The 23,038-nt window shown below is 38.6% G+C and overlaps 1 protein-coding gene across 1 annotated transcript; it reads left to right on the top strand.

The window, feature by feature from the left end:
• The first annotated feature begins 6,245 nt into the window (after positions 1-6,245).
• Positions 6,246-9,150, top strand: LOC145139394 (uncharacterized). Its single transcript, XM_079073232.1, has 7 exons — positions 6,246-7,035; positions 7,174-7,297; positions 7,367-8,002; positions 8,083-8,122; positions 8,278-8,352; positions 8,467-8,657; positions 9,027-9,150. Exons 1-7 carry the CDS (start codon positions 6,246-6,248, stop codon positions 9,148-9,150), a joined length of 1,980 nt encoding a protein of 659 aa, XP_078929358.1.
• The last annotated feature ends 13,888 nt before the right edge of the window (positions 9,151-23,038 follow it).

Below are 23,038 nucleotides of genomic sequence, written 5' to 3' on the forward strand. Positions count from 1 at the left end.
TTCTTAAAACCGATCTACGACTAAACGTTAAAATATCGGATTTTAGTTTATCATTGATCGCGGCTAATGGAAAATAAAATGAAGTTTTATTTGGCACCTAAAGAACCTCATAACAAGTTATATGAATTTTACAAAAGGTGCATGAATTGTTGGATGCGTGCAATATGTTTTTATAAACTATAAGTGTAAAACATATATAAAACCTTTTCTAAAATGCAAGTCATTGCCGTCGTTTTGAAGAACACTTGTTATCATTTGTATGGTCTTAGTGTCACAGGGTCACCTGGTCATTAGGATAGGATTATGATGTTCATGGATGTTTTATAGTTTCAGGTTTCTAAACGGTCACCTTGTCATTGGTTAGTTACAATACTACAAGTTGTTTCAAGTATAATGACTTGATCGGAATCTTGTGTGATAATGGTCACCCAAGAATGAGAGGTCCAACACATAGATGAGATAAACATGCCAAGCTAATCAATATTTTTTTAGGATCCCATAATCTAGTAGTTACATATCGTATGTGATTGGTAATCGCTACCTATCAAGTTTGATTAAGTTTATGGGATAAAGGTCACCTAACCATTTACTTGTTTCGTTACTTGGATCCTAGACTTTAATAAATTAATATTCTAAGAAACAATAAAAGGTATTCATTTTTAAATAATAAATATTGAAAATACTAAATGAAACTTTGTTAAACTCTGTTAATACTATTACGCCCTGCAAAATCTCACTCTTGTTGAGTTTCAAGCGACAGTTACATTTGATGGTTATAATTTCAATAACTGGTATAATATCTTAAGGTCCCACCTTAAGGATAAATAGAAATTATATATACCGAAAGATCCCATACCTGAATAACCTTTGCAAGCCAGTCAGTCTGACCATGATACTTTGATGAAAGTACTATTGTGATGATGTTGATGTGTCTCACATCATACTGGAATAATTAACTTTGACTTGCAGAAAGTTTTGGATAATTATGAAACATATCAAATGTATCATCAAGTAAAACAGATATTCAATCAGAACACTAGAAATTGCTTCAAGTCTATTCAAGAATTGAATAACGGAAGTCTAAGAGATTGTGTACTCAAATAGAATTATAGTTTAGTTAAGGGAGATACAGCATAAATCCATAAATCAAGAAAGGACCAAATGATTAGTGTTGTTTCTATTATGGAAGAAACTGGACACTAAAAGAGAAATTGCTTCTCTAATCTCATTAAGCTGAAGAAGTCTAACTTGGACAAGACTTCAGATATCTATATTGTGGAAGAAACTGGACACTAAAAGAGAAATCGCTTCTCTATAACCGTCGCCTTTTAATTTTAACGAGACGCGCTCTTGTTTCAAAAATCGAGGTATCTGCTAAAATATCTAGGGCTTTTCAACAAAGATCAAAACACTCACTGGTCATCACTCAATACACTCTCTACAATCGATCGTCGACTTGACTTACAGACAACATCCCCTCCGACGACGTTAGGTTCCTTCTCTTCCGGCTGACTTCGCATCGCCGACGAGCTTCGGCTCTCCTGCCATCATTAGAGACTATTCAATTCTATGTACCCCAGGTCCGATTAAGGTATTGGAGAAGTCACTTGAGCTTGGTGTTCCTACTGAAACTTCCCCGGTTGGCCAGAGAACTAACTTTCATCTCTATTTGCTAGAACCAAGTGACAGAAGAGCAAGAGCAAAATGAGGGGAAGAAGCGCCTGGTATCCATGAAATCGATGATAAATTGAACACATTCAAGGGTTTCTCACCTTCTGAAGCTTCTCAAGTTGAACACAAGGTAACATTTCAATAAAACTGATGCTCTTAGTTGGGTTTTCTCCTCATGTATATGCTTGCGCTTAGTTAGGTTTTCTCCTCCGATTATCGATTATAGCTTCTCTTTTCATGGTTTCGTCTTGTGTAAACTTCCATTTTGCAAGAAAAACAAAAAATAAAACTAACTTTAGTGATTCTCCACAAAAAATAGGTGCTAAAAACAAGCCATTAGGTTTCAATGCCAACCTACTATGTCACACATATAGAGCAAGTAGCCAATTATCAGTACATTAGTTCATGTAGGCTGCTATTGAGAAGGGCATAATCGTCTTTTCACATAAGTATCATTACCTGTATCATTGCACCAGGAAGATCATTTGTCCAGTGGAGTCCCAAGCAACTTATCACTAAATCAACATAACTTTAACACCACAAATAACAATCCAAGTAAGTAAAAGTTGTAAAACTAAAACTTATGATATATATATATATATATATATATATATATATATATATATATATATATATATATATATATATATCTAACATTTTTATAAAAAGTGAGGGAAACTCCCCACCCATACTAATCAAATAGAGAGTAAACCTTCCACTACTCCCCTGACCCTCCCTTTGTTTTGGAGCACCAGAACCATGGGAATTTTTCACAGATGACAAACCACTGCTTATCTGAAAATGGTAGTTATTACTTAATTACTTATTACTATTCTTTTTTCTTTTTAAATTAATAAAAGAGTTAGCCATTCAAAACTTACAAGGGGTATTTCCTTTTCTTTTCCCTTCAACAACAGAATCTTCTTTTTCCCACTATCAGGAGTTCCAGAAGAACCTTTACAAATTTATAAACATGTTAACAAATTAATTTTGGAGAAAAAAACAGTGATGAGTAACAATATATAATATACCCCGTCCTTCCTCCAGTACAACACTTCCAGAAACAGGCTATTGATCATCACGTTTATGGACCTGAACATATGTTGACTTTTCTTTACCACTTCTACCCTTCCCACCAGTATCCCTTGGACATACTGTTTTAATAACATTAATACCCATTAAAACATGTTACATTTTTAATCTTTATTATGTAAAAAGATTCAGATACCATGATGATGATGCACCACTATCCTTTTCATTAACTTCCCATTAGGAAATGACCTCTGGAATTTATTAAAATATAAATTGAGAATATATATTTTATTCTGAAGGAGTATAAATATATTATATCCTACCCGAGATCCAGCCTTGATAAGGGATTTTGTTGAATTGATCTGAAAATATAACGTTTTACTTTCAAAACTCTTGATTAGAGATTTAACTCTCAAGTGAAAATAATTCAAATGCTCATAACCTTATTCTGTGTTGCTTGAATTTCAATGTGTTTTGCATGATGTGCAAACTTTAATGTGTTGTGTGTCACCTCTGAATTGCTTGATGAGAGAGTAGCAGTGCAAATAAGCTAAAATAATAAATAAATAAATAAATAAAATATATATGGGCATTAAATAATAAATATGGAAGTTGCATAAAAGACTTACAGATACCCTTCTATGACCACTTAAACAAGACTGAAGAAGTCTGGTCAATTTTGAGTCTCTGTATGGTATATCAGCAGCCCTTCCATCTGATTATTTTGACATAATCTGTGACAATTTATTATTTATCACAAATCTTGTTTCCTTTTTTACCCTTGGAGACTATACTGATAAAATAATGAGAATGATTGAGGACTTACAGTTCCAAGAGTTAGCAGACTTTTATTTATGTAGGCCCCTTCTTTTCTACGAATACTAATAGTTTCAGCTTCAGAGCTCTCGAAGCCAGCTAGATCTATGAGGTTCTGCAAAACAAGTCAAAATGACGATAATACCCCTGGAAATATGTCTAAAATGAGGTTCAAGGGCATACCAGTTGCGACAACTTGACAGCCTCACCTGGAAATATGTCTAAAATGAGGTTCAGGGGCATAACAGTCAAAATGATGATAATACCCTCTTTTTAGAAGATATGCAAGTTGCTCATTTATCAGATCATTCAAGGTCCTAGTGCAACTCCTAAAAACAAAAAACATATTTATAAATAAACATCAGGAACAATACACCAATCATGTCTACAGCCATGGTTGTACTGTCCTTTTTGTCCACTCTCACCCAAAAAGATTAAACACAGTGGGATTTCAAATGTGCAAAAGATGTAAACGCCCTCATCAAGCACTATTTTAAATTCTATAGCAACTTATCTAGGTATTACCTTGAGTTTCAATATCTCTCTCCAAATTTCCAAAACGACCAGCAACAGCTTCACGGTTGTTTAAGGCCATATCTTCCATGCCATTATCATCATGTACCGCATGCATAACAGTCATTATCTTTTCTGGGATATCCCCCACTGCCAATTTCTGCAAGATTTCATTCATTTTATTTTACCAATATTATTAAATACTCATATCAAATCAAGCCAGACAGATGTTACAATACATATATATATATATATATATATATATATATATATATATATATATATATATATATATATATATATATAAGTGAAATCTAGAACTCACAAGTCTCAGTGAGTTGGCATCCCTTTTCACTATCTTGATGGTAGTCAATGGAGTGGGAGGACTTTTACCAAGCATTTCATCTTTCAGATTCTGACCACGGGATCCAAAAGCCTTCCTTTGATCCCATATGTCAACCTTTTAAAGTAAATTGTAATGGTATGGAACCAACATCATTCAAATGTTGAACCAACAAACAGGGTCAAGAAATAGAACTAATGTTAGGCTTTTTACAAGGAAGCTAAAACCAAGTAAAATGGTTAAAAGTATCTCTCACTCTAAATATTATGGACATGAATCCTCAAACATACATATATGCCTTCACAAGATCATGAGTCGATAGTATAAAAGATGACAAACAACTAGCATAATTATGTTCTTGAAACATTTATAGTACTTATACAGCAAGAGCAGATAGGATTTCATCAGTTTCATTGAATGAGTCAATCCTTGAGACTACCTATCATACAGAAAAACTCCTTTGTCAATCCCTACTACTTCAAAGAGATGAAAAACCCCTAAGCTTATTGAAACTAACAGATTACCCCTAACCTTAATGAATTTGATAATTTATCCAAACAAAGTTCATGAAAAATGCATATTCCATCAGGATTTCAGGTGTTTGGTTTGCCGGATTCTGTGGGATTTGGCCACTATATAGTTTTTTTGTCCCTGTACAGTTTTCGCTTGTTAGTACTACTAAATATTGATGTTATTTAATTATTATAACATAGTTACATAAGGACAAAAAAAATCATTTACTCCTTTTTGTCCCTGTTTTAAAAACCCTGTCTATGAATTTCATAGTTTTTGCATCAGCGTGCACATGTACAACAAAATACAAATATAAAATTTTGTAAAGGATTGACCCCTGAACATGTATTTGACATCTGATTGGCCCCTGAATAGTTTTTTTGTCAAGATTGGTGCATGTACAGTTTTTTTGTCCCTGTACAGTTTTGGCCCCTATACAGTTTTTTCGTCCTTGTACAGTTTTGGCCCTAGTACAGTTTTGTTTTTGCACAGTTTTTGTCCCTAAACATGCGTAATCATTGTTGCTTTAAATGGTAAATAATTATGTAGGTTGGAAACAAATGTTTAATGGATAAATCATGGCTTTCCTCTAGTAGATTATCAAATGCATATGATGAAGGTGTGAATGCTTTTCTAGAGTTTGCACAAAGTAATAATCCAAAGTTAGATGTTATTCCATGCCCTTGTGTAAATTGCATCAATTTGTGTCACCACTCAATTGACAATGTCCGTTATCATTTGTTTGCCCACGGATTCGATGAGAATTATGAGATTTGGTCTTTCCATGGAGAAAAACAACCCAAGAGTGATTTTAGATGCCCTAACAATTCCATTCCTCCTGATGCTATTTATACAAAGGATATGCTACATGATGCCTTCAAATATGTAGACGAAGAACCTGATTCATTGAAATCACTTCTTGAAGAATGTGATAAGCCACTTTATGTAGGGTCAAAGTATAATGCACATAGTGGATTATTTAAATTCCAACATTTGAAGGGTCAGTTTGGATGGTCTGATGCTAGTTTTGATGCTTTTTTGTCTGTCCTAAAAGATATCTTACCATCAAACAATACCATCCCTAGCTCGATATATGAGTCCAAGAAGTTGCTAAAAGGAGTAGGTCTACAATATGAGAAGATTCATGCATGTTAAAATGATTGTGTTCTATTCTGGAAAGAACATAAAGATGCTTCTCAATGTCCAACTTGTGGCACTTCTCCTTGGAAGAAGAATACCAAAAATGTACCTTCAAAAGTTTTGTGATATTTTCCTATCATCCCTAGATTTAGAAGAATGTTTTCAATACCACAAATTGCACATGACTTAACTTGGCATGGACAAGGTCGGGTCAATAATGGGAAGCTTACTCATCCTCGCGATACCCCTTTCTTGGAAGCTTGTTAATAACACGTGGAAAGAATTCGGACAAGAAAAACGAAAACTTAGATTAGCCTTGTCTGTTGATGGTATCAATCCTCACAACTCATTATGTTCCAAGCATAGTTGTTGGCCGGTTATCCTAATAACATATAATCTACCCCCTTATTTGTGTATGTCAAGAAAATTCATGATGTTGACTTTGTTGATATCCGGGCCAACCCAACCTGGTAACAATATTGATGTCTACTTAGCACCATTGATAGAAGATCTAAAGCTCTTGTGGGAAACTGGCGTTGAGACTTTTGATTCCTATAAGAAAGAATACTTCAATCTAAGAGGAATATTACTTTGGACTATAAGTGACTTTCCCGCATATGGTAATCTTTCGGGGTATCTTACCAAAGGTTATTATGCTTGTCCAATATGTTCAAAGAATACTTGTTCACAATGGTTGCCAAAGTCCAAAAAAGTATGCTTCCTTGGTCATAGAAGATTCCTACCACTTGAACATCCTTTTCGTAAAAGAAAAAAACATTTCAACAATCAACAGGAGCACGATTTTATGCCACAACCATCATCAGGTGAAGATATTTATGACTATCTGGCGGGATTTGAGACTACATGGGGTAAGAAGATAAAGTCAAAGAAGGTAGGATCAAAGAAGATAAAGTTAAAGAAGATAAAGTTAAAGAAGATAAAGTCAAAGAAGGGAGCGTCAAAGATGGAAACCCCAAAGAAGGAAAAGTCAAAGAAGAAAAAAGAAAGTATCGACGAGAGATCTAAATTTTGGCATAAAAAATCGATTTTTTTAAACTTGAATATTGGAAGAAGTTGCCTGTTCGCCATCAGTTAGATCTCATGCACATAGAAAAAAAATGTGATCGAGAGTCTTTATGGGACAGCCTTGAATTTGCCTCACAAGACGAAGGATGGATTAAAAGCACGACAAGATTTTCAAGCGTTGGCCATTAAGACTGAATTACGACCTCAACCAAAAGGGGATCGACATTGGCTTCCGCCTGCCAAGTACACATTGAATTCCATAGAGAAACATCTATTTTATAATACCCTATCTAACATAAAAGTTCCTTATAGGTATTGCTCTAATTTCAAGAATCTCGTGTCGGATGATGTTTCAAAGATGAATGGTTTGAAGTCTAATGATTTTCATGTACTAATGCAACAACTTCTCCCTTTTGCAATCAAAGGGGTGTTAGATGTGAAGGTGCAGAGAACAATCCTAAGCCTGTGTCATTTTTTCAATAAGTTGTGTAGTAAAGTTGTTGATGTTAGTAAGCCAGGCAAGTTGCAAAGTGACATTGTATTAACATTATGTTTGTTAGAGAAGTACATTCCTCCTTCATTTTTCGTTGTCATGACTCACTTGATGGTGCATTTAGTTAGAGAGGTGAGGTTCTGTGGCCCGGTTCATTTTAGGTGGATGTATCCATTTGAGAGATGCATGAAAACACTTAAAGGGTATGTAAAAAATCATCATCGACCCGAGGGTTGCATTGCAAAGTGTTATGTGGCGGAGGAGGCCTTAGAATTTTGTTCAAACTACTTAAAAAACATGAAATCAATTGGCAATCCTCATGAACGTGTTGATGAAAGAATCCGCAGCAGCAAGCCTTTATCAAAGGCTACAATCGAAGTTATAGATGCTCAGTTACTTGATCAAGCTCATCTTTATGTATTACGAAACACTGATGTTGTGGAGCCGTATATAGAGTAAGAATTACATGAAACTGTATACTCTTATACCATTATCTATCATATAAAACATTCTTCTAACTTATAATACACTTCAGGCAACCTATGTTGGAATTGAAGGATCTCAACCCCCGTCACGTTCGCAAGAGTACATGCATGGTTGCAGAGCCAACATAGTCGGACATTTATTAGTTGGTTTAAGAAAGAGGTTTATTTTTAAAATAAGATTGTTAGAATTACAATATTTTTAATTATTTTGTTTGAATTAGATTAATTAGATATTTTTCTAATAGGTTGGAAAACGTTTGGCTAACGGGGAAGATATTTGTGAAGATGTTCGTTGGTTGGCCAAAGGGCCTAATTTTGTTGTTAGTAAATATAGCGGTTTTGCCATAAATGAATATCATTTTCATACAACATCTCGAGATGAGTCTAGAACAACTCAATGTAGTGGAGTATCTTTATTTGCACATACTATGCAGATTGCTAGTGCAAAAGACTCCAATCATGTGTATGGTGTTGTTACTTACTTCGGTCGTATAAAGGACATATGGGATCTTGATTATCACATGTTTACTATTCCTGTATTCATGTGTGATTGGGTTGATAGTCGTGGAGTAAAAAAGGATGATTTAGGATTCACGGTAGTTAACTTTGATAGGCTTGGTCAGAAGTCTGAACCCTTCGTATTAGCTAGTCAAGCCAAATAGGTTTTTTATGTTCAAGATCAACAAGACGAGAATTTGCATGTTGTTGGATTCACACCACATAGGATTTACAACTATGGATCAAATGGTGAAACTCATGATATGTTGGAATTTGATGCTACTTTTGATTTAACACAAGACTCCGCTTTATTAGACCTTGATGATGATTTTTTGTGTACGTGCCCGGATGGCGAGGGAATAATAGTTTAAATATTTTTTTGCAGAATAATAAAGTTTTTGGTATGTTTTTATTTCTGATTTTGAATGTGATTAATTTTTTTCCAACTGCAGCAAATAACAATGTACTTAATTTTATTTGAATCTTGTTGAAACAGGTTGTGTTTTTGTGACATGGAATCGGATTCTGCTTCTGATCACGATGAGGACTCCAAACAAAGAGGTCTGACAACAAAGGCAAAAGCTAATAAAGTGAAACTTGTAGTACCTTACAATATGTGACAACCCGAGATTTCTAACTTGTACATTCTTCATTTTTTTTATCAAAGTTAGCCTCGTTTTGCTATTTTACAATGAAGTTTTGGTTCTATATTAGTGATTGAGGCTTAGTATAACCTAGATATGGGTCTTAAGAAGGGTGAGAAAGTGTGTAGCATCACGAAATCGAGCCAAACACACCCAGCAAGATGTGTGCGGCCGCACACTCAGCCGACCGCACACCCTCCTAGCCTCACACTCTAGCCTATATAAAGGACCCTAAGTCAACCTTACACCCCTTTTCACACTCCTTCAAAGCTGGAACATTTTCTCTCAAGAGTTCTTCAAGTTTTCTCCTCCAATCGACAATACAAGTAAGTAAACATCCTTAGATCGTTACTACAATACATTAGAAAGCCTTTTCCTCGAGTATCCATGAAATCATCATTCTAGATGATCTTCATGTCTGTACGGCCGCACACACATCATGTGTAACCGCACACACATCTTTTGGTCCTAAAATGGGCTTAAACACTCATCCAAGCATAGCATCGACCAAAACACCTTCTTAGGATCATCACAAAGCCTTGGAAAATCGATTTGGACACATTTGTATGGGAGTGTACGGCCGCACACAGGTCTGGCCGCACACACCTGGCCGCACACGCCATGTGCAACCGCACACACCCTTTTAAGGGTCCAAAATAGCAACAAACTTCCATTCCGGCTAAGAAATGGTCAAAGCACCTTCACTAGAACATTTCTAAGGCTTGGAAACACGTTTTTGACACACTTCATAGTGAGTGTACGACCGCACATAGGCTTGGCCACACACTCTGGCCGCACACACACAAAACCCATGCTTTTGTGGCCTTACACTCCAATATAGGGCCATACACCCCTTATGTGCAACCATATGAGTTGGTAACACTAAATTCTAAGTGTTTTTATGTCCTTAAGGCATGTCCCTATCACCATTAGTGGTTATATACATTAATGTATTCACATATGTGTAATTATATGTTAAATAGGATTCGTTTGTGCTCGAGACTCCATTTGACACCCAACGATCCTATAGCGATCTTTCATTCGAGATACTCACTGCAGGTGAGTTCATACCCCTTAATCAACCTTTTAAATGTTTTTAAAATGATTTTATAGGGGATACAAGTTGAATCAAACTAGTTATAATATCAATCACATGTTATTTATAACTTGCAAACAAATGGACTTTCTATACTTTTAACTGCTTTGTCAACAAAACTACTTCAAAACGGTTATCAAACTCATTTTCATGTTAAACTGTTTATAAAACTATTTCCAATCCCTTTTAAACTCGCATTATTTTCAAACTCATATCTACACTAATATATTTATATAAGTAAGACTTGAAGGACTTAGGACTAATAGCTCACCTTATTTACTGTTCCTTGTTTGGTTGTGGACTTAGGGTATCCTGTTATTTGTCCGAATGTCGTTGAACTCTTAGTTATATATCATATGTATAGGTGTTAGATATCAAAGCTTTCACTTCAATTCAATGCCTTTGTGTAATGAAGGCATACAAACAACATTACTATTTAACTATAATAGGTATAGTTAAGGGATTACTACTTACTATTACTGCTACAACGATACATACAAGATTCAGTACATTTACGAGTCACTACATAAGTACTACATCGAGAAAACTATACAAGAGAACATACTATACACTATACAAGAGAACATATTATACACTATACGGTAACATACTATATACTAGTAAAGAGAAAACATCGTATACTATGACATTCTATACAACCTTTTGAATACTATAAACCGAATATGACATACTATTTCTCGATACGACACTTCATCGTGGTATCACTTTGTAACCAGAGTCTCCTGGAGGGAGAGTGGGCATTGTGTGTATAGATCTATACAGGACAGACACTCCCACATCCCGACTGCTAGCTACAGTCCCAGCCGAAAGGCCAAGGGGTGACAGAATGTTACCTCACTACATATGACCTGGAGGGTCATCAGTTATTCAGTCGTCGATCAACATGGTTACATACGAGTTCACATTCAAATCTTTAATTAACCAATTAAGAATTAAAGACAAATTAGACTCTCCGAGGCGTATTGTCATTTAATACCACCTGGAGTCTACATTTTTATCTCCTTAGACTCCCCGAGGTGTACTGTACATTTAGTATTGCCTGGAGTCTGTGTTTTATCACTTTACGACCAGCAGTGTCACTGCTGAGGAAAAACACTATTTTTCCCCTAACACATTTATTTTGTAATCACCTTACATTTACGAAAGAACAAACATACAAACAATCGGGTCTTGGTAGAAGACTACATTTTACTGGAAAATATACGATTTTCTAGGGAGTATACTATTTACAACCATTTGAAATCAATTACTACAGTACGTTGTTACAAACATTTTTATACAAGCAATGACACTAATTACTTATGAACTCACCAGCTTTATGCTGATAAACTCTTTCAAAATAACTTGTATTCTCAGGTCCTCAGTACACAGGTACAGATGAAGTTTTTGAGAAGATGGAGCATATGCAAGACCCATCTTTTATTTTGATTATACTTTTGGTGTCTTACAAACTATATGGAACACGCTTGTATTACAATTATTATATTAATGCAATGGATGTTGTTGCTTGTCTTTACTATTATGCTTTGTTGTGATACTGTACATGACGTCCTCCACCCCAGAACGTTTCCGCCGCTCCGGTTTTGGGGTGTGACAGATTGGTATCAGAGCATTGTTTATAGTGAATCGAGTATATCAACCCATAAAAGATATACAAACTATAAACGCATCGGGATTAAAAAACACTGACCAAGAATATATACTTTTAAATAATTAAATATTTAACTAAGTATATACATACATCTATACATGCCAGGGTCAGTATCATACTAGATCAGAACAAAAGTATTACGATTGTTGAACAACACGATTAGTCTTAGAGATATATAGTCAAATCTAGGGGGATATAGCCTGATCAACTATATTTTCAGAGGAGTGACTAGCATGTGCCTAAGAGTGATCGTGGTGTTGCAACAAGTCTAAAAACTTACCAACACCACTACAACGAGAACATTAGAACAGAACATAAACTTAAAATACTATAGGAGTATTTTGTGTTACTATAAATTACATATGTGAGAACTAAAAAGGTCGTTACTAGTAGGGCAATAGTTGCTAGGTGGATACTCTAAGGTTACGTGTGACTAAGGCGCTATAGACTTAGAACTTGTGATCTTTGCTTTATTTCCTGTTCCTTGTTTGGTTGTGGATTTAGAGTTAGGGTCACTCATTCGAAGGTCTATCCTGTTTTGGTTGCATGTAATTGGTATGCACGATGCAAGTATTGACTTAACTAATAACGATCATCTTATAATTATCTTAGATTAGTACGTCTATTAACTATTCTTTCCCCTATTCTCGCGTAGATAGCATGGCTGGCTTCCATCTCCCCGACGATCCGTACTATCCCAACCAAGGAAATGGTGGGTGGCTCGGTAATGAGCCAGAAGACGATCACCCAATCCCTTTGGATGATCACCGTGCAGAAGGCTTTTCGGATAGCTCTGACTCCAAACCAAAGGTCAAGAACCTACCCCCAGTAGCTCCAAACCCTAACCAACGCCCAACTTTTCAAGGCCCGACACCTCTGTGGGTGGAGAGTTTGGAAGCTTGGAGTCAGGAACTAGACCAACCCATCCCCTACAATGGAGACCAAGATTTCTACAATGTGAGTGAAGGAAGCACTGAGAACAGAGTCCTGCCTATTCTAGTCCGCAGGGTTGCTCGAAACGAGATCCAGGGGAGAACCGCCCTTAACTGAATCCCGGAGCTAGTCACCAACGCAAGGATGAGTAACATCAACATCCGCCGTTTGGAAGATGCTAACGAAAGGACTCGAAGTGACCGCGAGTCTCTACTTCAGGCGCTAGCTAAAACTAGGGCGGAAGTCATAGAGCATCGCGTACGCCAACGAGTGTACGAACGGCGCCTACTCGACATGGAACGCCAACTGGCTGACTTAAGGGTTTGCCCAACGGGTGCCCGTCGCCGGTAGAAGATGTCGACTCATCTTTACTTTTGGGATAAGGAATAGCCTTTCTTTTTTGTGCTCTATGGAACACTTGTCTGTAAAATATTCCTAACTTTTAAAAGTACTCTAACTAGACTACTAAACTGCCAACATTTTCCCTTATGGTTTGATGTAAGACCTACTGTTAGGTCATTTTTCCCAAACTCATTTTACATCAGTAAAACCAGTAATCTAGGCAGTTATCTAATCTATGGGAAAGTCTTTTCCCTTGCGTTTCCCTACTCTAGTGTCATACCTCTATCTAATAATTAGACTATGGTGATTTAGTCTATGAAACACTCTCATCATACTTACAATTGATTCTTACTATGGTTATCATCCCTATCAGCTTTTAGTAAAAGATGTCGCCTCGTCCTCGTCCGACCAAGGGCAGACCTGCAAATCAAACTCCACCACCACCACCCCCTCCGCAGTTCGACGCGGTGATGTTTTAGGCAGCTGTGACCGCAGCTATGACAGCCGCCATGGCTCAAGTAAATTCTAGTGGTGTTAGTGGAACGGGGACTGACACCAACTCTAGCCATGGTGAAATCCACCCGCATGCATGGGAGTGCACCTATAAAGATTTCATCAGCTGCAAACCTACGTACTTCAATGGAACCGGAGGGATCATTGCGCTGTCCCAATGGATCGAGAGAACAGAAGCAATCTTCGAGATGTGCTCATGCCCCGAAGGAAGCAAGATTAAGTTCGCTGATTGCACCTTCACCGAAAGGGCCTTGACGTGGTGGAATGGCCATGTCAAATCCCTCTCACTGGTAGCAGCTAACGCCACGGGTTGGGATACACTGAAGGACCTTATGACAAGGGAGTACTGCCCGAGGGTCGAAATTCAGAAACTCGAGGAGGAGTTGTGGAACCTCAAAATGAAGGGTTCCGACATAGTGGCTTATACAGCCAGGTTCTGCGACCTGGTGACTCTATGTCCTAACCTGGTCCCCACTGAAAGCAAGAAAGTCGAGAGATACATCTGGGGTTTGGTACCCCCGTATCGAGGGAATGTTCTAGCATCACACCCTATGACCTTTGATAGTGCCAAGGAATTGGCCCAAAGGCTCATCGATCACGAGGTTCCTTCTACTCCATCAACAACTACAACGACTGCCCCCGCATCAACCAAAACTGCTGACAACAAGAGGAAGCGTTGGGACCGGAAGAAGGGCAAATCAGCTCAACCCTCTTCCAAGAACCAGCAGATTGTGGCTGTCCATGCTGCCACTACTCCTGCTGCCCCTGTACCAGCCAAACCTTATGCAGGGAACCTACCCAAGTGCGCCAAGTGCTCCTTCCATCATAACGGCCCCTGCCGTGAAATGCACTGCACTAACTGCGACCGGAAGGGCCATACCGCCCGGTTTTGCAGAACACAACCCAAACCCATCACCCAGGTTCCCGGTACCGGAGTGAGTCAAGCCTGCTACGGGTGCGACGAGACAGGGCACTTCAAAAGAAACTGTCCGAAAGCTGGGAATGCGGGAGGAGCAGGAAGACTACTTGCTATTGGCCACAATGAAGCCGTGGCCGACCCCACAGTGGTCACGGGTACGTTCCTTCTCGATAACTCTTATGCTTGTGTCCTATTCGATAGTGGGGCAGAAAGAAGCTTTGTAAACCAAAAATTTTAGCATTTACTTAAACAATCACCGCAAACACTAAAAGAAACGCTCGTCGTAGAAATGACTAACGGCAAGACAGAAAGTTCTAATGAGATTTACATAGGTTGTACCCTCACGCTAGATAATCATTCATTCCCAATCGACCTCATACCAGTAGCTATCCAGAGTTTCGACGTCATTATAGGCATGGACTGGCTGAGTCTTTATCGTGCCGACATTCTGTGCTTCGAAAAAGCAGTCCGCCTGAAACTACCAAATAATGAAACCCTGTTGATCTACGGAGACAAACCCAGTACGAGCCTTCGTATCATCTCAAGTATTCAAGCCCAGAAGTACTTGCGTAAGGAATATCACGCATTCCTTGCACACGTGGTCGATGTGAACCAGAAAACAAAAGACCTAAAAGACCTCCCCGTAGTACGCGACTTCCCCGACGTCTTTCCAGAAGAACTACCGGGCTTACCTCCCCAACGTCAAGTCGAATTCAGGATCAACTTAATTCCAGGGGCTACCCCCGTAGCCAAATCGCCCTATCGTCTAGCACCTGCTGAGATGCAAGAACTGTCTGGTCAACTTAACGAACTGCTCAGAAGGGGCTTTATAAGACCAAGCTTCTCACCCTGGGGAGCTCCAGTCTTGTTCGTCAATAAAAAGACGGATCGTTCCGTATGTGCATCGACTATAGGGAACTCAACAAGCTTACGGTCAAAAATCGTTACCCTCTTCCGCGCATAGACGATTTATTTGACCAACTGCAAGGGGCGAGCTACTTTTCTAAGATTGATCTGAGATCAGGGTATCACCAAATACGAGTGCTTGAGGAGGATGTTCCGAAGACGGCCTTCCGAACTCATTACGGACACTACGAGTTCGTAGTGATGCCCTTCGGATTGACTAACGCGCCCGCAGTATTCATGGACTTGATCAATAGGGTGTTCCGTCCTTACTTGGATCAGTTCGTCATTGTCTTCATCGATGATATACTTATCTACTCTCGAAGTAAGGAGGAACATAGCGATCATCTACGACAAGTCCTAGGAACCTTACGATCGGAGAAGCTCTATGCGAAGTTCTCTAAATGCGAATTTTGGATCCGAAGAGTCGAATTCTTAGGACACGTGGTTAGCGAAGAAGGAATCCACGTGGACCCTTCCAAAATTATAGCCATCGAGAACTGGTCAGCACCGAAGACGCCTACAGAAATTCGTCAATTTCTAGGCCTCGCTGGCTACTACCGCAGATTCATATAGAACTTCTCTCGAATTGCGAAACCTCTTACGACATTGACCTAGAAGGGCGTGGCCTTTGACTGGGAAGAGAAACAGGAGAAGGCGTTTTAAACGCTGAAGCGAGCCTTATGCACCGCACCGATACTATCCCTCCCCGAAGGGATAGACGACTTCGTGGTATACTGCGATGCATCCAATCAGGGGCTCGGATGTGTTCTGATGCAACGAGGTAAGGTCATCGCCTACACCTCAAGAAAGCTGAAGACACACGAGGTCAACTACACCACCCACGATCTTGAACTAGGAGCAGTTGTGTTTGCTCTGAAGATCTGGAGACACTACCTGTATGGTACGAAGAGCACTATCTTTACAGACCACAAAAGCCTACAACACATATTTAACCAGAAAGAACTCAATATGAGGCAACGACGGTGGGTCGAACTACTCAATGACTACAAATGTGAAATTCGTTATCATCCGGGTAAAGCCAACGTAGTAGCAGACGCCCTAAGTCGGAAAGCATATTCTGGTCGAAAAGTCAAGTCATTAACCATGACTATTCATTCACATCTGTCCACACAAATTAAGGAGGCACAACTCGAGGCCTTGAAACCTGAAAATGTGGCGGGTGAATCCCTGAGAGGAATGGATAAGAACTTAGAAGTCAAGGGTGACGGAGCCTTATATCTCATGGACCGGATCTAGACACCGAGACACGGTGGCTTCAGAGACTTGGTCATGAATGAAGCGCACAACACTCGATATTCCGTCCACCCAGGTTCAGATAAGATGTATCTGGATCTCAAAAAGTTATACTGGTGGCCTAACATGAAAGCAGAGATCGCTACCTTCGTAAGTAAATGCCTTACTTGCGCCAAGGTCAAGGTCGAATACTAGAAACCATCAGGTCTACTCCACCAACCGGAGATACCTGAATGGAAGTGGGAGCGGATCACTATGGACTTCATAACCAAGCTACCCAAGACAACGGGTGGGCTTGATACCATTTGGGTCATCGTCGACAGATTGACCAAATCCGCGCACTTCCTACCCATCAAAGAGACCGAAAAGATGGAGAAGCTCACAAGAACATACATTCGGGAGATAGTACGACTGCATGGTGTTCCTATATCTATTATCTCCGATAGAGATAGCAGATTCACTTCGAGGTTCTGGCAGACACTACAAAGCTCCTTAGGAACGAGGTTGGACATGAGTACAGCCTACCATCCACATACCGACTGACAAAGTGAGAGAACTATCCAAACCTTGGAAGATATGTTGCGAGCCTGTGTGATCGACTTTGGGAAGGCATGGGATACCCACTTACCCCTTGTTGAATTCTCCTACAACAACAGTTATCACACGAGCATAAAGGTTGCTCCATCTGAAGCCCTCTATGGCCGGAAGTGCAGATCTCCTCTGTGCTACGCTGAGGTGGGTGACACTCAGTTAGCTAAAGGACGAATTCCTGACAGCACTCTCACGGGTCCGGAGATCATTCGGGAAACGACAGAGAAGATCGTTCAGATTCGTGAACGATTGAAAGCCTCTAGAGACCGACAGAAAAGCTACGCTGACAAACGAAGGAAACCTTTGGAATTCAAGGTGGGAGACTGAGTCCTTTTGAAAGTCTCGCCCTGGAAGGGCTTGAGAAGGGCTTGATACGCTTCGGTAAGCGTGGAAAGCTAAATCCAAGATACATAGGGCCTTTCGAGATTCTCGCTAGAATCGGCCCTGTAGCTTACAAACTCAACCTACCCCACGAGCTGAGTAACGTACATCCTACCTTCCATGTCTCGAACTTGAAAAAAGTGTCTATCCGACGAGACTCTTGTAATCCCACTCGACGAGATCGAGATCAAAGAGAGCCTCAACTTCGTGGAAGAACCTGTAGAGATCATGGACCGAGAGGTCAAGCGAACGAAACAAAGTCGTATCCCGATTGTGAAGGTTCGCTGGAACGCCAAGCGAGGACCGGAGTTCACTTGGGAGCGCGAGGATCAAATGAAACTTAAATATCCTCATCTTTTTACTTAATTATTTGTAATAACTTAGTCGCTTAAACTCTAATTTCGGGACGAAATTCCCTCTAACGGGGGGATGATGTGACAACCCGAGATTTCTAACTTGTACATTCTTCATTTTTTTTATCAAAGTTAGCCTCATTTTGCTATTTTACAATGAAGTTTAGGGTCTATATGAGTGATTGAGGCTTAGTATAACCTAGATATGGGTCTTAAGAAGGGTGAGAAAGTGTGTAGCATCACCAAATCGAGCCAAACACACCCAGCAAGGTGTGTGCGGCCACACACCCGAGTGTGCGGCCAGCCAGCCGCATACAGCCGACCGCACACCCTCCTAGCCTCACACTCTAGCCTATATAAAGGACCCTAAGTCAACCTTACACCCCTTTTCACACTCCTTCAAAGCTGGAACATTTTCTCTCAAGAGTTCTTCAAGTTTTCTCCTCCAATCGACAACACAAGTAAGTAAAAATCCTTAGATCGTTACTATAACACATTAGAAATCCTTTTCCTCGATTTTGATCCATGAAATCATCATTCTAGATGATCTTCATGTGTGTACGGCTGCACACACATCATGTGTGACCGCACACACATCATGTGTGACCGCACACTCATCCAAGCATAGCATCGACCAAATCACCTTCTTAGGATCATCACAAAGCCTTGGAAAATCGATTTGGACACATTTGTATGGGAGTGTATGGCCGCACACAGGTCTGGCCGCACACACCTGGCCGCACACGCCATGTGCAACCGCACACACCCTTTTAAGGGTCCAAAATATCAACAAACTTCCATTCCGGCTAAGAAATGGTCAAAGCACCCTTACTAGAACATTCCTAAGGCTTGGAAACACGTTTTTGACACACTTCATAGTAAGTGTACAGCCGCACATAGGCTTGGCCACACACTCTGGCCGCACACACATAAAACCCATGCTTTTGTGGCCTTACACTCCAATATAGGGCCATACACCCCTTATGTGCAACCATATGAGTTGGTATCACTAAATTCTAAGTGTTTTTATGTCCTTAAGGCATGTCCCTATCACCATTAGTAGTTATATACATTAATGTATTCACATATGTGTAATTATATGTTAAATAGGATTCGTTTGTGCTCGAGACTCCATTTGACACCCAACGATCCTATAGCGATCTTTCATTCGAGATACTCACTGCAGGTGAGTTCATACCCCTTAATCAACCTTTTAAATGTTTTTAAAATGCTTTTATGGGGGGGATACAAGTTGAATCAAACTAGTTATAATATCAATCACATGTGATTTATAACTTGCAAACAAATGGACTTTCTATACTTTTAATTGCTTTGTCAACAAAACTACTTCAAAAAGGTTATCAAACTCATTTTCATGTTAAACTTTTTATAAAAATATTTCCAAACCCTTTTAAACTCGCATTATTTTCAAACTCATATCTACACTAACATATTTATATAAGTAAGACTTGAAGGACTTAGGACTGATAGCTCACCTTATTTCCTGTTCCTTGTTTGGTTGTGGACTTAGGGTATCCTGTTATTTGTCCGAATGTCGTTGAACTCTTAGTTATATATCATATGTATAGGTGTTAGATATAAAATCTTTCACTTCAGTTCAATGCCTTTGTGTAATGAAGGCATACAAACAACATTACTATTTAACTATAATAGGTATAGTTAAGGGATTACTACTTACTATTACTGCTACAACGATACACACAAGATTCAGTACATTTACGAGTCACTTCATAAGTATAACATCGAGAAAACTATACAAGAGAACATACTATACACTATACAAGAGAACATACTATACACTATACGGGAACATACTATATACTAGTAAAGAGAAAACATCATATACTATGACATTCTATACAACCTTTTGAATACTATAAACCGAATGTGACATACTATTTCTCGATACGACACTTCATCATGGTATCACTTTGTAACCAGAGTCTCCTGGAGGGAGAGCGGGCATTGTGTGTATAGATCTATACGGGACAAACACTCCCACATCCCGACTGCTAGCTACAGTCCCAGCCGAAAGGCCAAGGGGTGACAGAATGTTACCTCACTACATATGACCTGGAGGGTCATCAGTTATTCAGCCGTCGATCAGCATGGTTACATACGAGTTCACATTCAAATCTTTAATTAACCAATTAAGAATTAAAGACAAATTAGACTCTCCGAGGCGTATTGTCATTTAATACCACCTGAAGTCTACATTTTTATCTCCTTAGACTCCCCGAGGTGTACTGTACATTTAGTATTGCCTGGAGTCTGTGTTTTATCACTTTACGACCAGCAGTGTCACTGCTGAGGAAAAACTCTATTTTTCCCCTAACACATTTATTTTGTAATCACCTTACATTTACGAAAGAACAAACATACAAACAATCGGGTCTTAGTAGAAGACTACATTTTACTGGAAAATATACGATTTTCTAGGGAGTATACTATTTACAACCATTTGAAATCAATTACTACAGTACGTTGTTACAAACATTTTTATACAAGCAATGACACTAATGACTTATGAACTCACCAGCTTTATGCTGATAAACTCTTTCAAAATAACTTGTATTCTCAGGTCATCAGTAGACAGGTACAGATGAAGTTTTTGAGAAGATGGAGCATATGCAAGACCCATCTTTTATTTTGATTATACTTTTGGTGTCTTACAAACTATACGGAACACGCTTGTATTACAATTATTATATTAATGCAATGGATGTTGTTGCTTGTCTTTACTATTATGCATTGTTGTGATACTGTACATGACGTCCTCCACCCCAGAACGTTTCCGCCGCTCCGGTTTTGGGGTGTGACACAATAAAAAAGGTGTCCCGATTGGAAAGGAAGCCACAAAACTATCTACTTTTGAGGATTTGGCTGCAAGAAAAATGGTTCCCATAACCTATGAGTCTTGGTTGGAAGTTAGTGATGAAGTCAGGGAAGGGTTATGGCAATATGTTTTGGTAAGTCTCTGTTTCTTCCTGTTATTACCTTTGTTCAGATCTGTTTTTGTCCTTGTTTTTGTCCCAGTTTTTGAACCAAGTTATATTATCCACTGTTTCTGTTTTTGTCCCTGTTTTTGTCCCTGTTTAGATCTGTTTGTGTCCCTATTCAGATCTGATTTTGTCCCTGGTTATGGACAACCCTTTTTATGTTTCAGGAAAAGTTTGTAGTTGACCCAAAGAGCCGGAAGCAAACTCTCCAATCGATCGGGAAGAAGTGGAGAAACTTCAAACATTATCTATATGCTAAGTTCATTAAGAACCGAAGTAAAGATCCCAAGGAAAATCTATTCAAACCTCCGAAAGATTGTCCGTTTATAAAGAAAGAATACTGGAAAGTTTTTGTATCCCATAGAGTTACAAAAAAGTGGGAGGTTTGTTAAACTTTTCTTATATGCATTTGTATCTCATAGAATTACAAAAAAGTGGAAAATTAACAGTTTGTAGTTACAATTTTAATGTTTCTAATGCAGGAGAAAAGTACGAAAGCTAAAGATACCCGTGCACATCATAAATACAATCATCGTTTGAGCAGAAAAGGATATGTTGGACTCATTAATGACATTGTATGATTCTCACTAAGTATTGATTATTTTATTTGTATATATTTACGTTAATTGACTTGGATATTCTTGATAATTTAGATACAAGAAACCTGCAAGACGGAAGAGGAGATTGATAGGACACTGTTGTGGAAAAAAGCAAGGGAGTTGAAGACGGGAGGATACGAATCAGATGTCAAGATGATTGTTGATAAAATTGTAAGTTTCATTGAATGCCAAATATATAAGAAAAAAAAATAACATTTGTCCCATTTTTTTCTAACATTTGTCCCAATTTTTCTACAGGATGAGTTGCAGAAATCGGGAAGCTTTTGAGAGGTTACTTGTGGAACACATGATGTGCTTACAGAGGCCTTGGGTACTCAGGAACAATGTGGGCGTGTACGAGGGATGGGTAAATTTATAATGCCACAACAATACTTTTATTTACCCAAGAATGTTAAGTATTACTTGGAGATTGAGAACGAGAGGGTGGATAAATGAATCAACAAACTTCAAGATGACTTGGAGAAACTAAAAAGAGGTGCACTTAATGTTTATGAAGCCGCAAGTTGCCAAGTAGGGGGCGTCATTGAAGATGTTGAAAAAGAACCACGTGATGAATCACTTGTAAGTCCTTGAAGACAATTATGAAAAATATATTTAAAGTATTTTCTTTTTCTACAAACTAACAAATATACTATATTTCGGTAGGATAATTCATGTCTTCTTGCGGTTGAATTTGATGCAAATGTAGTCGCTAAAGGAACCATAATGAAGTATAGTGCATCGGGTATTTTGAAAAATATTTGCATTGTTACTATTTATATATTTTCATTTTTTAGAAGATTGGATCTTAATTATTTTTACGTTTATGTAATAGATGAAAACATTCAAGTTATGATGGAAACAATTTTACAAGGAGAAGCTTTAATACCCATTCCACTTGAAGAGGAGTTCATTGTGAAGGTCAAAGATGAACTGGGACACATACTAAGTTGGCCAAGACATTTAGTTATTCGATGCTCTGACCTGGTAATTTTCACATATTTAAAACATATAAAGTTTTCACAGATTTGCCCTTGGTTTTCTTATTTTTTCTGATATTTGAGTGAGTTCTTTTTCAGCTTCAGTAAATGATTCAATATTCATTCTGTATTTTTGATAATTTTTGTTGGGAAAAGTGGTGGCGAAACCTGTGAAAAAACATGCAACACCAGTGAAGAAACATGCAACACCAGTGAAGAAAGATGCAACACCAGTGAAGGAAGGTGCAACACCTTTAAAAGAAGAAATAGGAAGTAGTAAGAAATAAAAGGGGACATGAAAAATG

The sequence above is a fragment of the Lactuca virosa genome, chromosome 9 (assembly GCF_052849685.1).
Source record: "Lactuca virosa cultivar CGN04683 chromosome 9, Lactuca_virosa_CGN04683_v6, whole genome shotgun sequence".
In the NCBI taxonomy this organism is placed as follows: Eukaryota; Viridiplantae; Streptophyta; class Magnoliopsida; order Asterales; family Asteraceae; genus Lactuca; species Lactuca virosa.

Bases quoted from the DNA above. Each gene is read 5' to 3' on its own strand.
- LOC145139394 (XM_079073232.1), top strand. From the start codon at position 6,246: ATGGGAAGCTTACTCATCCTCGCGATACCCCTTTCTTGGAAGCTTGTT. The intron at 7,036-7,173 runs GTATCGACGAGA...TTTATGGGACAG, and splicing joins GTCAAAGAAGAAAAAAGAAA to CCTTGAATTTGCCTCACAAG. The intron at 8,123-8,277 runs GTTCGCAAGAGT...TTTTTCTAATAG, and splicing joins AGGATCTCAACCCCCGTCAC to GTTGGAAAACGTTTGGCTAA.